This window comes from Crassostrea angulata, chromosome 3, assembly GCF_025612915.1.
Source record: "Crassostrea angulata isolate pt1a10 chromosome 3, ASM2561291v2, whole genome shotgun sequence".
In the NCBI taxonomy this organism is placed as follows: domain Eukaryota; kingdom Metazoa; phylum Mollusca; class Bivalvia; order Ostreida; family Ostreidae; genus Magallana; species Magallana angulata.
Window position 1 is genome coordinate 5,512,980 of NC_069113.1, and position 17,464 is coordinate 5,530,443.

Below are 17,464 nucleotides of genomic sequence, written 5' to 3' on the forward strand. Positions count from 1 at the left end.
TGTAAAGGTTAGATTTAATAAATATAATGTTCAAAATACTTTTTTTACTTGGCGTTAAAGAAAAAGTTAATATTTTGCGTTTATATTTGAAAAAAAGTTATCGTTTGTATTTTTTTAATTATACATATACATTATGTAAAAGCACAAATAATACAAAGTACATAAGTATATACAAAAAAAAATACATTTTAACGCACTCACTTCGATGAAAATATCCTTCTGGGTCTTTTTGGGCTAATAAACTTGAGAGTGACTAAAATGGGTAGCGAAAACCGGGCCGGGCCGGGATTTTCGAAACTGAAAACCGGGTTTTGTTGATTTCTTACAAAATACTCATGTGTTTTGTACGAAATTTGCAGGACAACTTTAAAACATCTTTTTTTGTCTTCGCTGAAATTTTTATTATCACAAAATGAGTTTTTCAATATTTATTACCGATTCTCATTTTTCAGGTGACTAAAATGGGTAGCGAACCCGGGTTACACATTTTGGCAATATTAAGAGAATTACATTGATTTTTTGGTAAATTATTTTGTTTAATCATTGCTATTTTAGTTTAAACACTTAGATAATCCAACAATTCCGTCAAAAAATATCATTTAATAGAATTATGGCCTAATATTATAAACCCGGGACGGAACAAAACCGGACACGTTTACCCGGGACAAACTTTTTATTTCCGAAAAAGCGACCAGAGGATGTTAGCTATCACTCATGTGACATTGCCCAGCTCAAACCACGCGGAGGTATCCTCATTTGAGCCTTCTCCCCCCCCCCCCCCCCTCCTTTTAAATACAAATATAAAGGATGCAAACAGCAAATCACGATGAAAAACCGTTCTTATTGTGTAAAACACAACGCCCTACCAGGGCCCAGACTCGGTTTGTATCTTAATGATTTAACCTGATTACTGAAAATAAAACTAACTATCTATAAGCACTATCTATTATTTTAAAAGTATTTGTACAAAATATTTACAAAGTTACAAGAAAACCGTTCTTATTGCATTGTCAGCAACGCCCTACCAGGGCCCAGACTCGATTTTCATGTATTTTTACCCTGAATAAGCACTAGAAAACCCATTAAAAACAAATAAAAACTAAGACATGCGTTTTTTCATATTCTTTATTTCTTCGGCCTAGTCAGCGCATGATGGACACATGAAGACCAGACTCTCTTTCGGATCTTGGATTCCAACACAGCGGAGATGGTACCACTGTCCACATGATGGATTTTCACATGCAATCATGTTGTCATATACATTTGGAAGGCTACACCCTGAAGCACAGTCAATGTTGATTTGTTTAATAAATTCCCTTTTCCGGGTTAAACTCAAGCGTTTCTTTTGATTTTGCTTCTTTGGGAACTTTTCAAACTTTTTATCTTCTAAACATTTTATCAAATGACTCCTCATTTTTTCTATGTCATATGGAATTGGTTGGTCCTTGATGTCTTCTGAAAAACAGAAATCAGTCAAATTTGCAATTGCAAATACGCCACAGTCAACACCATTTGTTTGTTGTTGAACATCCAAGATGGAAACATTCAAACATGTTTATTTTTTTTTTTTTATCTAAAAACTATGTAATATCAATATACATATTTTACGCATTTGCAAATATTTTGTTCTTTAACAATCTTTTTTTTTCAATATACATCAATATACATAACGCACATCCAAGTGATCCATGTATGGGTCTTCTATTCCATGTATATCTTTTGCTCTCACAAACTTATATTCATTCCTATAATTGTCCTTTTTATACCCTTCGTTTACTCGTAACAATCCTTTTCCTTTTCATCAAAACCCTTATGAATGGATCCTCTTATCCATATTCATAGACATTTATTTTAATCAACAAAATTCTTATCCTGAACATCTTTTTCTATAATTCATAAAGTTAGTCTCCTTTCTTTGTAATATCCGGCTGGGAGTTAGGACGTGCAATGGGTGAAGACTTCATATAACATATACAGTTATATTGCAGTCTCCCCCAAATGTCCAGCATTATCTCCTCCCAGAAGCCCCCGAAGGAACACAGATATGAAAGGAGACGTGTGGTGTGGAAAATAAATAAAGACATGTACTTGGGTTGTCACCGTTAGGTATCCGTACATGTTATACTATACCTGATCAAATTAATATGCCGTTTTTTTTTTAAACATTAATACATCTATATAATTTATTTATAATAATTTACTTTTTATATAGACCTTATATTCAATCATTAAAAATTATAACAGCATATTAATTCGATGTTTCCCGAGCGATGAGTTGAAAGTCAACATAAATGTATTTTTTGTGCATTTTATTTTATTAAGAAACAAATCAGCATACCTACTAAATTAGATTCGTGAGAAACTTAAGATAGCCAACGTGTGCACATCACACGATCGGGTACTAAAATGAGGCATCTGTAGTATTAGGCACTATATATATAGAAGACCTGTAAAATAAGCTCAATCAATTACAATAATTTTATAAATGAATTCATTTCACTTTCATCTTAATAGAAGCTGAATGATGAGCACAAATTCCTATAATTAAACTAATTGAAATTATATTTAATACTCGTGTAGTAAGCCAGCAATTGTGATATCATCATACTAATAGGTACATTCTGATTCTAATTAGAGCAGTTGCCAAGCTAGCAGTGCAGATTTTACCAGTATTAACAAGTAATTACGGTTAATTAAAACAATAACACTACTGAAACTAGCTGAGAAGAATTCATCCTTTTAATCGGTTTAAAAAATAAATGTTCAATAATGAGTTTTACAATAATTCAGTGATTAGTTCTAATCTTGCCGGTTATCATATTAATTTTCTTTTTATGTTATATATTCTGTTTTTGTTCTCGTCGCTTTTTTCGGAAATAAAAGGTTTGTCCCGGGTAAACGTGTCCGGTTTTGTCCCGTCCCGGGTTTGTAATATTTGTCCATAATTCTATTAAATGATATTTTTTGACGGAAATGTTGAATTATCTAAGTATTTAAACTTAAATAGCAATGATAAAATACACAAGTTTCCAAATTCAACAATGTAATTCGCTGAATATCGCCAAAATGTGTAACCCGGGCTCGCTACCCATTTTAGTCACCTGAAAAATGAAAATGTGTAATTAATATTGAAAAACTCATTCTGTGATAATAAAAACTTCAGCGAAGACAAAACAAGTTGTAATAAAGTATTTATGCAAATTTCTTGCAGAACTAATAAGTATTTTGTAAGATATCAACAAAAACCCGGTTATCAGTTTCGAAAATCCCGGCCCGGCCCGGGTTTCGCTACCCATTTTAGTCACTCTCAATAAACTTTTCGACAAAAAAGCGCGCGGATTTCATTTTTGACAGACCACATCCAGGCAAGGTAAGGCCAATTTTTTTGTTTTTTTTTTGTTTTTTTTTTTCTTTTCTTTTTGATGTTTTGCGTGATATAACAAATTGATTCTTGTTTAAAAACCGAACATTCTCCTGTGTTACATTTCCTCGATCATCTTGTGACCCTGACCAGGGACGTATATATATCGCATAGCCCCCTAACTCCGTCACTACCCTAACTCCGTCACTTTCGGGAAACTCCTCGCCGTTTGATATCAAGTGCCATTATGACGTCATTTTTTACATGTCAAAAATCTTTAATCAAATGTCAACAATTTGCAACGGTTAAATTTAAGAATGTGTCAAAAAATAACAGAATTAAACCTTGTTCATTTTATGCACCATTAATTGTGTGAAATCAGCTAAAACTTTTTCACGGGTGCACTAAAATATCGATATTTCTGACATGCGGGCCCATTCGATCATTTACGGTGGTTAGCCATTTTTAAAGAGGTCAAGATGAAACATTTCACATGTAATACATTTTTGATTAAGGTAATTAATACATTTTTTTCAGTCCGCAAAAGCCTTTATGCACTACTCTTGAATATAACGTCAAATCGCTCATGCCGTAATTTTTGCCTTATACAGGGTATATATATATCCGCTATATCGCTATTTAGAATATGCTACATTTCTAAAAATGTAATAAATAAATAATATAATAAGTAATATATTAATTAATGATATAAAATATTTGAAATATGTAAGGACATAAATCAAACGGCATCCATACATTCTGAAAAGGCCATTGTGATTGTTGTTACATGGACCCATTTTTCATTCTGGTGAGCATTTCATTTCGATGAAATTAAATACAATTTAAATTGTATGCACCACTTTTACTTATTATAACTTGGCCTAGATACGAATTGAGTTTAAACTAAATTGTTAATGTGTCTTCATTCCCTGCCATATCATAGAGCATGTGGGTGACGGAGTTAGGTTCATAAGATATAATAGGCACGCGTGATAAACGTCGTATTCAGAGGGCTTATTTGAATAAAAATAAAAATATTTTTGTTAATAATTTTATAAATTATATTGTTTCAGATTATATTTAGTGATTGCAAATGATAAAAACCACAAAAAATAATTTACAGAGAAACGCGGGAGGTTTTCTGCTTATGGTGACGGAGTTTGGGTACTCTGGGATACGTCCCTGCCCTGACAGAACTTACACTTGTCATATTGTAACAGAGAACGTAGTGTTATGACTTATTTAGCTATTTATGCCAATAACTTGATTCTTCAGTCCATTATAAGCCTAAATGTCTACATTATACTCCTTCTAAAATTTCAACTTACATGATGATGTTTTCATTACAGCAGTCTTGTTGAAGATGCCGTGGGATATTGTCAGCTCAGACTTTGGGGGTGAGGAAACTGTGAATTTTGGACCCAGGGAGGAGTCAGGTTCAGCGCTGTATCAAATCGACACACTCGCAACAATTTCGTCTCAAGACAAGGTAGATAAGGAACTATTTGTGTCTTCTTCCGTTAAGGGGTTGACCCCATTGACTGAGTGATGATAACCCTGGGTTTCATTTTACCAAGTTTCATACAAAAGGAATTTTAGCCTGGTTAATAATAACATTAAAACAATGAAGATGAGTAAGCAAATACAGATATATTTTTCCATTTTTAAATGGTAGTTGTATAAAATGCAGACAAAGTGATACACAACTTCTTGAAGATTTCAAGGACATTTATTGTTGTCATAGTTTAATTATATACAAATTTGTCTGTGACTTTCAGGAATCCAGTGTGCCCCACATTGTTAGTTCTGTGATTGGAGAGCTGGCCTGTCTGTCTGTAGACCGACATGTCTCGGTCTTTACTGATTTCCAGCACACTACAACCCTGGCTTATGGTAAGAAAATTCAATCCGATGTACATGTATCTCATTCTGTTTTGTGATCTTTACATAGATGTGGTTGCTATTTTAAGGACACTTGCTGATCCTGTACTTTAATTTCTACACAGATGCTGTCATTGAGGAGCTGACCCTTAGTCCTGATGGCCAGATAATGGTTTTAGGAGATTCTTCTGGAAGACTCCACATTCTGGATACAGAATCTTCACAAGTGATTTTTTCTCATGTATGTACACATTTCTGAACTACTTCCATGTATATGTACATGTATATTTATTCACACATCTCTCATGTACATGTATGTACACATTCTTGAAGTATATAAACCAGTATAAGCTTATTTGAAAAGGGTTTTATGACATAATACATAGAAAAATAAACTATCACCAACATTGCTTTGTTTGCTCCTTTTTTCAAGGCATCTGATCCTATGATATTTTGTGTAATGTTTGAAAAAATCAAATACTTGTTCATTATGACACTACCAAACCTGTGTCAGCATCTCATTGTGAGACCATGTACAGCATTTGTTGAATTGAATGTTTTACAATGGTAAAGCAATCACAGAGACATATCATTTCTTGTAAAATATTTCTTTCCATATTAAGAAATTCTTCCAACACACATTTACCTACTTGTTTACATGCATGTATAAGTGCCTAAACATGTTCGTTTTCTTTGTCCATTTAAAATTGAAATAAAATGGAGACACAGTAAAACAATACAGATTAATATGGTTTTCCCATATTTGCAGATTGTTACACCTCCAAATCGAGTAGGAAATTCATTTAGCAGAATCAAGTGTTTTACTGCCAAAGAAGGTACTGTGAAATCTTTGTATTTTGTGTCAACAAAAGTAGTACATAAATATGTACATGTATTGTAAGGTTATTATTAATGAAAGTAAAGATGTCAACAGTAGCATACATGTTTACTCTACCATTTTACTTTTACTGCTTTTTAGCTGTTTTCTGCCTACCACTTTAATTAAAAAATCTACTGCTTTTCTTCAAAAATGTGTTTTGATAGATAGCCATTTTGGAAGCCATTGTGGTAAAAAAATCTCGTCGGGTTTAAAATTAATGCGACTTTGAATCGGAGACACACAAATGTTTTATTATGTCCTGTGAATGACAAGTTTTCAAGCATGTGTTTTACATCGAGCGATGAAAGAAGCCACTTCCCGTTACAAGATTAGTTACAAGACATGTCAATATTATCTTCACCTAGGAAAAAGAAGCTTTGCAATTCCACACACGGCTTTAATGATGACTGAATATATCGTTTTACTTCGCCATAACAGTAAACTTGAATTGCAGTTTATTGCAATGGTGCATGATTTGTGATAAGCATGTAAACATTGTTTTGATAATGAAAAAAAATTAAATGATTTCCTACTAGTTCTTACTTCTCTTATTTGTTAAATTTTGTCAACTTGACCTATTTTTTCTGAACAAAGGCAATTGTTGAAGTCTTTGCAGTAATATATTTTTTCTGAACAAAAAAAAAGAAAAATAGCTTACCGGTAATTTATATGATGATAAATGCATGCAAACATTTTTATTGCATGAACTGATAATACTAAATTTCAAAAGTTGTTTATATTTTAGTTACTTGTTGAAAACTTTATTTACTCAAAAGAAACCCTTACTACATATGTAGTACATAAAAATCTGTGCTTTGGAATATACATGAAAAAGGCCGCGCGCAATGCTACTGCTTTTCTGTTCAAAATCTACCTCTTTTTTATCACTGCGGGTTGACATGTATGACAGTAGTAAACTGAATTATGTCTCATTTATATGTCTGATTCAATCGAAACATTTTATATGTATTTAATAGGTCTATACAATTTATTTGTGTTGACAACAAATGGAGATTTGAAGATATTGAGAAACTTCAATAAAGAAACTTTCTTGGCTGGTGGAGGTAGGGAAAAAAAAATTATTGGTGTTTTAATGGCTTACTGGTAATTTAATTTGTGTGAAGTCCAATTTGAATTGAAACAATTTTGATTGACAGAAACATTTAAACATTATTCACCATGCCCCAAGACCAAATACTTATAAAAATGCAGTAATCTTGTACTCTTTTAGATGGAATCAAAGCTGTGTTAAAGGAAAAATTAATTTCCACCAAAGTGGATGACCTCCATTCCTCAGTAACAGACCTAGTGTGCCTGGATGACAGCTTTATTACAATGGTAATTCCAGAGAACCTGATGTTATTTATATATGTACATGTACAGGTATATTGTACACAGTGATATATGAAATGAAATAGCACCAAGTACAAAGTAATATATTTACATTGTATATCAATATATATATATATGGTATTGTTGGAATCATTCATTATTACGAGTGTGGGATAGTGAAATTCCACGGAGGAAAAAGATTCACAGTTGAGGATGAGCCTCTGTCGAGTCCTAGGCTGTGAATCTTGACCCGAGATGCTGTGTTTATGAAAAACACTAAATACATAGTAAAGTATTTACATGTACATTTTATACCTACCTGGTATCGTATGTATATGAATCACTGGTATTGCTGACTGATCTTTGATTGACAGGGAAGCGGAGATAGTATTCTAGGGGTGTGGGAATGGGAGGATGGACAGTCAGTTCTGATAGAGGAAGTTGGTGATTTCCTTATCTCAGGTAATACAAGTTTGATATCTTTACATGTGCAAAGAGTGAAATTGAATTGAATTTTATGTTGAATGCATTTAAAGTTTCTTTTGCATGCTATTAAAATGAATTTGTTTTTTATTTTTAAGCATCTGGAATCACTCAAGGGAAAGTCACCAGTGATGGAAATTTCTTTTTTTCATTAGATTCTCAGGTTTTTTTCTTATCTTTCTTTAGAAATGAAAACTAATAAATATACACATGCATTTCTGTATGACATGTTAGCAATGAGTTCTATACACTTTAATAGAAAACATGTTACCATTTACACATAGATAATGATACTGTGGTCCCTATAATTGATGGTTTCTGTGTTTGGTGTAGAATGATTTGTCCATGTTAAACAGTGTATGGGGTTTTTGTGTTGTAGAACAATTTATGTCTTTGGAATACTCAGGCCTGGTTTATTATGAAACAATGGACAGAGGTCAAAGTTAAAGAATTTCAGCTACTGGAAACTAGGGAGGTTCAAAATCAAGGGTAAAACTTCTTTTCTTCATGAAGATATTTAAACTAAACAGTGAATTCAGATTTTTCTTCCCTCTTAGGTGAATTGTCAATTTACCTTTTGATATCAAAACTCTTTTCTTTGTTTTAAATATGAAAGACTGACAAATTTTGATCTTTTTTTTCTGTAGTTTACAGGAAATGAGATTGGCACTGATCACAACATCTGTGGAGGGACGGAGCACCCTAATGATACAAAGCCTGCCTGGTTTTGAGAGTATTTACAATCTTCAGCTCAATGCTCCGTGCTTCATCTCCGAGTGTCTGCCACTGCAGGTAATCTTATCTCATGTACCGTACACACTAAAACACTCATGTACCGTACACACTAAAACACTCAAGTACCGTACACACTAAAACACTCATGTACCGTACACACTAAAACACTCATGTAACGTACACACTAAAACACTCATGTACCGTACACACTAAAACACTCATGTAACGTACACACTAAAACACTCATGTAACGTACACACTAAAACACTCATGTACCGTACACACTAAAGCATTTCCTTGTCAAAGTTTAGTAATGGTGTTTGTTCTTAGATTGATTTTTCTGATGGTAAGTAAGTGTTGTACATCGCTAGCATACTTGTACAGACTGTTCAGTCCCCAATGTTGTATGTTTACATGTGTACTGTTTATCATTTCAGGACAATATATTTGTAGTCGAGTGCTGTCCTGATGAGACGTAAGTTTCTTTTATTGAATTATTTGTATTTTTATCTTGCGACATCTGCAGAAGTATTTTATTCTTATAATTAGAATCTATGAGCTTGTACTATATTCACAGTCTTAGAGGAGACCTGCTCCAGTATATTCCTATTAATGTTCAGTTCTGTCCATGCAATTAATAGGTAGTTTTATGTTTTTGATAGATGTTAATACTCAAACTTGATAATGTTTTAGCTGTCCTAGGTCTGTGTCCACGGTCAGGTTTCGCTGTTTGACGGAAACCAATCCAGAAACTAGGTATTTCTCCACTAACAAGTGGTGTTTATGGCTCAATTTTTATTAAAATCTTTATGACCACAAGTTACAAGGTAAATTTTTTCATTGATTTAAGGGGAAATGATTTTTCAGACTTTACCGTATTCTCTCCAAGAAGAAGTTTGAGGAGGCTGTGATGTTTGCCAAGATGTATCATCTGGAGATCAATGTATGCTTACTTTAGTCTTTCCTTGTATCAATGTGCATCATTAAATGATGCTAGTGATTAATTGTGCTGTACCTAGAGTTTTTGGGAGTTGATTTTAATCAACTCTCCTATGCAGTTACTCGGGCAAACCGAAAGTGAAACAGTGTTTGGACCGAAGCACAAATCAACACACCGCTGAGAATATATAGTTCTAATCGATAAATTCGATGTAATGAGTTCTTAAGCATTGTTTTTCAAGGACACTTATCTATTGGTACCTTGTAAAAAGTCAGATTTTAAATGGTATGGATAATTTTGATATTTTTGGAAGTCGTACATTATATGTATTTTTACGCCAAAGTTCAATATAGTCTCATTCAACCAGACGCTCGGCTGTCTCCGTAAATCTCCGACAAGCAGAGAGTCTCTCTTGCTTGTCGGAGATTAACGGAGACAACTGAGAGTCTGATTGAATGAGACTAGAGATCAATTTTGCTTGGGTCCATACAATTTCTCATAACTATATCGATTACTGATACGTAGTTTGATGGAATAATTCTTTGAATATTACACAACATGATTCATATTGGGTTTTCACGAAATTCCTGTGGGAGAACTCATATTAAAAAAAATGTGCGTAATTCAAATACATATAGGAAACTACTTGCCATGCAAAATAACATATCGTTGATTTTAAAATAATCAATAATGGATAAAATCAACTCCCATCAGTACTTCAGTACTTTGATTTATGAATATATATATGTACAGTCTGGAAAAAGGTGTTTCAATTTGTTGATTTTTCATCAATATGCATGTTCAATTTACTTGATCTTCTGTTATCACTTTATATCATATTCTGATATGTTGACAATTTACATGTATTGACTTTTTTGACTGTTTTACATTTGTAGATGGTGTACAAAGTTAAGGTGAACTACCTCCTGGAGCAGTTGTCTCCCTGGAATGTGAAGAAACACTCTGACAGTGATGTCAGCCTGATGATAGAACAGCTCTGGGAATGTCTGCAGTTTGTCAAGGTACATGTCAGAGTAAATGTGTTAAACTTAGAAAACTGCAACCAGGAGATGTGTACACATACATTTTTGTTGACTGTCTGGTGTTCTAAAACATCTTCATTTGTGTTCATTGGATCAGTTTGTAAAAATGTAAATATATCTTAAATTTAAAGTACATGTGCATGTATTTACAATGCACATACTGTATCAAAAGGACAAGATGGTGTTATAAAGAACTGTTACATGTGAAAAAGTACATATACATGTAAAAGGATTTGTTTTTGTCTTTTGTCAAGCACTTAGTTATACAGAGCTTACAGTGACTCCTCAGTTGTATAATTATGTCTATCCTAGGATGAGTTAGAGCTGCTGGAGAACTGCATGAACTCTGCCCTTCCAACTCTAGCGCTCACACAACAGATGTTGGAGCACTGCAGGAAAATGGTAAATGTCTTACTGCAAATCTTGGTGTCAAATTCCTTACATTTTGTGTAGAGTCTCCCGGCCAAAACTATAACAGTACCAACTAAATGTTGTTTCCTGAAGAGTATACAAAATCTTTACTGCATCTGAATGTCATTCTTGCTGTGAAAGTTAGTATTGGTATTATTTGTGTACCTTTAGTTAATGGAGTTTTCAGAAAAAAATACAGAAGCTAAAGCAAAGAACAAACAACACAGTCTGCTTGCTAAGGTAAGGTACAACAATTTTAAGATAAATTCAAAATATTTGCTGAAAATTTTGACAATTTATGAATGTGTATGTACATGTATATTTGTGAATAGGAAACATAAAAAACAGTAACTGTTTTTTTTCTTTCTCTTAGCTGAATGAAATTTCTCAAAGGTTGAACACCTATCACATGGCCTATGGCACGGCCCAGTACAGGTATAGTGTATTCACAAGATTACAGACCATTGCATGAACATTTAGCTTTTCCTATTAATATGACTAACAAAGAGCGTTGTTTGCCTGTCTAGTGCTGATAACTGGGAACACTTCAGAAAGGCAGATCTTCTTCAAGAGGCTCTCCACAGCATGAGAATGGGGAACCTGAGTGTAGGACTCACCATATGGGTACAGCATCAGGTACAGTATTAATGTAGGATTCACCATATGGATACAGCATCAGGTACAATATTAATGTAGGACTCACCATATGGGTACAGCATCAGGTACAGTATTAATGTAGGTCTCACCATATGGGTACAGCATCAGGTACAGCATGAATGTAGGACTCACCATATGGGTACAGCATCAGGTACAGTATGAATGTAGGACTCACCATATGGGTACAGCATTAATTACAGTATTAATGTAGGATTCACCATATGGATACAACATCAGGTACAGTATTAATGTAGGACTCACATATGAGTACAGCATCAGGTACAGTATTAATGTAGGTCTCACCATATGGGTACAGCATCAGGTACAGCATTGATGTAGGACTCACCATATGGGTACAGCATCAGGTACAATATGAATGTAGGACTCACCATATGGGTACAGCATCAGTTACAGTATTAATGTAGGACTCACCATATGGGTACAGCATCAGATACAGTATGAATGTAGGACTCACCATATGGGTACAGCATCAGATACAGTATGAATGTAGGACTCACCATATGGATACAACATCAGTTACAGTATTAATGTAGGACTCACCATATGGGTACAGCATCAGGTACAGTATTAATGGGTACAGCATCAGATACAGTATGAATGTAGGACTCACCATATGGGTACAGCATCAGGTACAGTATTAATGTAGGACTCACCATATGGGTACAGCATCAGTTACAGTATTAATGTAGGACTCACCATATGGGTACAGCATCAGGTACAATATTAATGTAGGACTCACCATATGGGTACAGCTTCAGGTACAGTATTAATGTAGGACTCACCATATGGGTACAGCATCAGATACAGTATGAATGTAGGACTCACCATATGGATACAACATCAGGTACAATATTAATGTAGGACTCACCATATGGGTACAGCATCAGTTACAGTATTAATGTAGGACTCACCATATGGATACAACATCAGGTACAATATTAATGTAGGACTCACCATATGGGTACAGCATCAGGTACAGTATTAATGGGTACAGCATCAGATACAGTATGAATGTAGGACTCACCATATGGGTACAGCATCAGGTACAGTATTAATGTAGGACTCACCATATGGGTACAGCATCAGTTACAGTATTAATGTAGGACTCACCATATGGGTACAGCATCAGGTACAGTATTAATGTAGGACTCACCATATGGTTACAGCATCAGATACAGTATGAATGTAGGACTCACCATATGGATACAACATCAGGTACAATATTAATGTAGGACTCACCATATGGGTACAGCATCAGATACAGTATGAATGTAGGACTCACCATATGGATACAACATCAGGTACAATATTAATGTAGGACTCACCATATGGGTACAGCATCAGGTACAGTATTAATGGGTACAGCATCAGATACAGTATGAATGTAGGACTCACCATATGGGTACAGCATCAGGTACAGTATTAATGTAGGACTCACCATATGGGTACAGCATCAGTTACAGTATTAATGTAGGACTCACCATATGGGTACAGCATCAGGTACAATATTAATGTAGGACTCACCATATGGGTACAGCTTCAGGTACAGTATTAATGTAGGACTCACCATATGGGTACAGCATCAGATACAGTATGAATGTAGGACTCACCATATGGATACAACATCAGGTACAATATTAATGTAGGACTCACCATATGGGTACAGCATCAGTTACAGTATTAATGTAGGACTCACCATATGGGTACAGCATCAGGTACAGTATGAATGTAGGACTCACCATATGGGTACAGCATCAGGTACAGTATTAATGTAGGTCTCACCATATGGGTACAGCATCAGATACAGCATTAATGTAGGATTCACCATATGGATACAACATCAGGTACAATATTAATGTAGGACTCACCATATGGGTACAGCATCAGTTACAGTATTAATGTAGGACTCACCATATGGGTACAGCATCAGATACAGTATGAATGTAGGACTCACCATATGGGTACATTATCAGGTACAGTATTAATGGAGGACTCACCATATGGGTACAGCATCAGGTACAGTATATATGTAGGACTCACCATTTGGGTACAGCATCAGGTACAGTATTAATGTAGGACTCACCATATGGGTACAGCATAAGGTACAATATTAATGTAGGACTCACCAAATGGGTACAGCTTCAGGTACAGTATTAATGGAGGTCTCACCATTTGAGTACAGCATCAGGTACAGTATATATGTAGGACTCACCATATGGGTACAGCATCAGGTACAGTATTAATGGAGGACTCACCATTTGAGTACAGCATCAGGTACAGTATATATGTAGGACTCACCATTTGGGTACAGCATCAGGTACAGTATTAATGTAGGACTCACCCTATGGGTACAGCATCAGAAACCATATTAATGTACATACATATACATGTATATGATGAGTTCATGAATGAAACTGTAATTTAAATGTGAGGTGGAATTGATATTCATGTGTTTGCAGGCTGAGTGGGAGAGAGTGATGAAACCCAGTGTGGTGGATGCCTTCTTGTCCTACATACCAGAGAAAGTCCGAGCTGTGGAGATACTGGGAATTCTGAAGGAGAGCATCATCCCCTACATTATCAGGATCATTCCAGAGAAACTGGTAAGACAGTATCTTGGTGTTTATCTGGCTTTATAAACAGTCCTTTGTTTATAGATAAAGGTGGAGTTTAAGGAGGAATTTGATTTAAGAAGTAGGGAATAGTCCATAACAGCTTTTGTTGTAGTAGAGAAAGTAAAAAAGAAAAAAAATCATGCGAATGGTGCCTTTAAACAAATGTGGTGATTCCAATTCAACAGAAAAGATGTCTAATAAACTAATGTTACATGTACACATAGTTTCTTAATATAGTTAATATACATGTTGTACTCAGTATTTCTTATTTTCTCATTTTTTCAGGAAAGTTTAATTACCTGGGTGATCAGAAAAGCCACCAATCTGGAATTGATGGAGAAGGTACGCATATTTGTAGACTGCTGTATACATGGTTAAAACAAAATGCTTAATGAATATGTTATATGCTTTTCATATAAATAGACTTGGCAAAGAAACAGTCTTTTTTAATTTTAATGTCCCTGATAGGGAAAACACTAGCACAACACTCCTATGGTTACATGTATCTGTGGCCATTGGATGTATGGTATATAGAAGTGTAAAACTTGGACATTACAGAGTGCCTGGCCTATAAACAGTCTGGAATTGATGCGGTCCATCTACCACTGTCTGTGTCAGTCTCTGGAGATCAACTATACTGAGGATAGATGTGACCAGTCTGACCTAGTCAGTAAGGTTAGTGATTGAGGAGATATAAACAGATATTAGAGTACTATACTGTACCTTACAATGTAGTTTGAAAATTATACATTTTACATTACATGTTTGCTTGTATACACAAGTTCAGGATGAACTCATTAATCTACAATGTTTTTTTTCTTTGCTGCATAGATGAAGATCAACATTTCAGCAGTGTTAGAGCCTGTCAAGAAATTGATTACAAACCTTCAGCACCTGCACGATCTCCACCACAAATACAAGTGCTACTTAACCTTTGGACAGTTCCTAGCTGTGAGTATCTCGGTTATATTCTAAACATATTACTATCCATTCGGCTGGTTCATACTATTTTGTATATATATTCATGTACACATTTTAGGTTGTAAATGATACTAGTAATGGATAAGATGCAGATATGGAAGTGATAAAAAATATAATTATTTGTATTTTTAAGGAAACCACTGAGTCAGTGACCTTCAGAATGCTGGACAATGTGGTTGCGTTGGAGGTGATTCAGACTCGCCTGACCCAGCAGATCAGACCCTATATGAAGGAACATCACTTGAAGGAGGATGTCGTCTTCACCAAATATGTCAAGGTTCTCTCTCTTTCTACATCTGGTTATTTCATGATCATGCAGTTTTTTTTATAGCATGCTTGATAGTTAAATTTTTGAAAAGTTTCTTAGTTTGAACTTGCATTCTAACATATCATTTTATTATTGATATTGATATACAAAAACCTCTGTCTTTTCACTTAGGACTTGCTAGAGAGAAGTATGGGATTGACCTCTTTCTATGGTGAAGCTCCATGGGAAGCCAAAGTGATAGCGGTCATTGGGTGTATCAAAGATCCCAGGGTAAGAGGTCACTGCAGGGTTAATTTAAATGGATAGTGGCCATCCTGTGTAATAAATGATTTAATGCAGGGTGAATTTAAAGTCAGCTATAGGCATAAAGGGAGGAGAAATTAGTTCAGATTGTTGGTTAGTTTGACTTTGGTATATACACTTTCGTTGTACTTTGTTACAGTCTAAGTGTGAAGCAATTATGGAGACCATGAAGATGGCTCGCATCCCTCTATCTGCTCAGATTGAGAAACTGATTCAGGAAGGCATGGAACTGGAGCACCCGAAGTCAGTATCTGCTAAAAACACTACAATATTTCTTCATTACTAACTTTCTTGTTTTTTTTTTTTAGAAGAACTTCCTTAGGCTTTTAAACAAGTCATGTTTTTATATGATGTACAAATATTTGAATTCCTTTTTGTTTAAATTTACATGTGCATTTGTTGACTTTATAGAGCCACAGAGATACAAGAACAATACAAAATGGTGACTGTTAGAAAACTGGTTCTTAAGTATGGAGTGAATAGGGTACCAGACAAGCAGTGCAGTCGGGTTGGTTTCTAAAGATGAAATATCTCAGTACAATTCTTTTATTATACATTATTATTCCCTCAGATAAATCTGTATGTTTATATTTATTATGTAGAACCTGATAAAGCAAATCCTGTCACAAGACAAGCCTGACTGTGTTCAGGATGCCCTCAGTGTGATGGAAGCCTACGGAGACACAGAGTTCGAGCAGGAAATCTATTTCTTCAAGTGCATGCTCCTCATTCATAAAGACCAGGTTTGTTCCTCATGCATAGCTGCAGATCTGTAGCTCTCTGGTTGAAAAAATTCGGATAGACAAACCAGAGAGCTACAGTTCCAAGCGTTGTAAAAACCTCCGATTTACGCCGCCGTTTTTGTGTCGCTCGCTTCGGGAATTATATCCGACTTTAAAAGCATTCAACCGCCTAAAAAATTGGATTTATTAATTAAACATATAGTTTACCCTAACTCTGCTAACTTTGTTTTCCTTTCAATGGTTCACAACGGCCATCCTTCGCCTTGGAATGTCATCGTTTTAAAAAACTCGCCTTATGACAACCATGTTTACCTAGTAGCGAGATCTCGGGTGCGTCGATTTACCCAAATGGACCCAAATGAACCCAAAATGGACCCGAATGGCGATTATTAAAGTGGAAAACAATTATAATAAAATCCTTATTACTAATATTATCACTTGTTTTAGTCATTTCATGGGTTTGTTAGCCGTTATTAAGAAAAATAAAGACCCAAATGGCGACCCAAATGGCGATTCAAGCGGAAAACAATTATAATAAAATCCTCATAATTTAGGGAAATTTGGAAAAATAAAAGCCGAAGGTCCAAAACAATAATTAAAATTATTTCAGTATATCTTTAAAAATTGTTTTTGAAAAATAAAGATGAGCATTTTATCTCCATTTGTAAAAGTATATAATGTATGTAATTACATGTATATTCAAATAATATAAATATATATATTATATAAAAATAAAACAACTTTTTAAAGTAATTTTAATTATTGTTATGGACCTTCGGCTTTTATTTTTCCAAATTTCCCTAAATTATG

At 34.6% G+C, this 17,464-nt stretch overlaps 1 protein-coding gene across 1 annotated transcript in view; it reads left to right on the forward strand.

Moving 5' to 3' along the window:
* The first annotated feature begins 3,309 nt into the window (after nt 1-3,309).
* Nucleotides 3,310-17,464, forward strand: part of LOC128178767 (kinetochore-associated protein 1-like) — a 38,997-nt gene continuing 24,842 nt past the window's right edge. The window contains exons 1-28 of the mRNA XM_052846087.1: nt 3,310-3,370; nt 4,711-4,850; nt 5,140-5,254; nt 5,368-5,483; nt 6,012-6,078; nt 7,100-7,186; nt 7,354-7,460; nt 7,829-7,916; nt 8,036-8,100; nt 8,317-8,426; nt 8,585-8,729; nt 9,110-9,147; nt 9,366-9,428; nt 9,540-9,615; nt 10,509-10,634; nt 10,968-11,057; nt 11,238-11,306; nt 11,440-11,501; nt 11,594-11,702; nt 14,204-14,347; nt 14,645-14,701; nt 14,918-15,034; nt 15,191-15,310; nt 15,474-15,617; nt 15,780-15,878; nt 16,051-16,154; nt 16,323-16,419; nt 16,514-16,654. Coding sequence (XP_052702047.1) covers nt 4,725-4,850; nt 5,140-5,254; nt 5,368-5,483; nt 6,012-6,078; nt 7,100-7,186; nt 7,354-7,460; nt 7,829-7,916; nt 8,036-8,100; nt 8,317-8,426; nt 8,585-8,729; nt 9,110-9,147; nt 9,366-9,428; nt 9,540-9,615; nt 10,509-10,634; nt 10,968-11,057; nt 11,238-11,306; nt 11,440-11,501; nt 11,594-11,702; nt 14,204-14,347; nt 14,645-14,701; nt 14,918-15,034; nt 15,191-15,310; nt 15,474-15,617; nt 15,780-15,878; nt 16,051-16,154; nt 16,323-16,419; nt 16,514-16,654 — 2,682 coding nt within the window. The 5' untranslated portion in view covers nt 3,310-3,370; nt 4,711-4,724. The remainder of the gene's footprint in view (nt 3,371-4,710; nt 4,851-5,139; nt 5,255-5,367; nt 5,484-6,011; nt 6,079-7,099; nt 7,187-7,353; nt 7,461-7,828; nt 7,917-8,035; nt 8,101-8,316; nt 8,427-8,584; nt 8,730-9,109; nt 9,148-9,365; nt 9,429-9,539; nt 9,616-10,508; nt 10,635-10,967; nt 11,058-11,237; nt 11,307-11,439; nt 11,502-11,593; nt 11,703-14,203; nt 14,348-14,644; nt 14,702-14,917; nt 15,035-15,190; nt 15,311-15,473; nt 15,618-15,779; nt 15,879-16,050; nt 16,155-16,322; nt 16,420-16,513; nt 16,655-17,464) is intronic.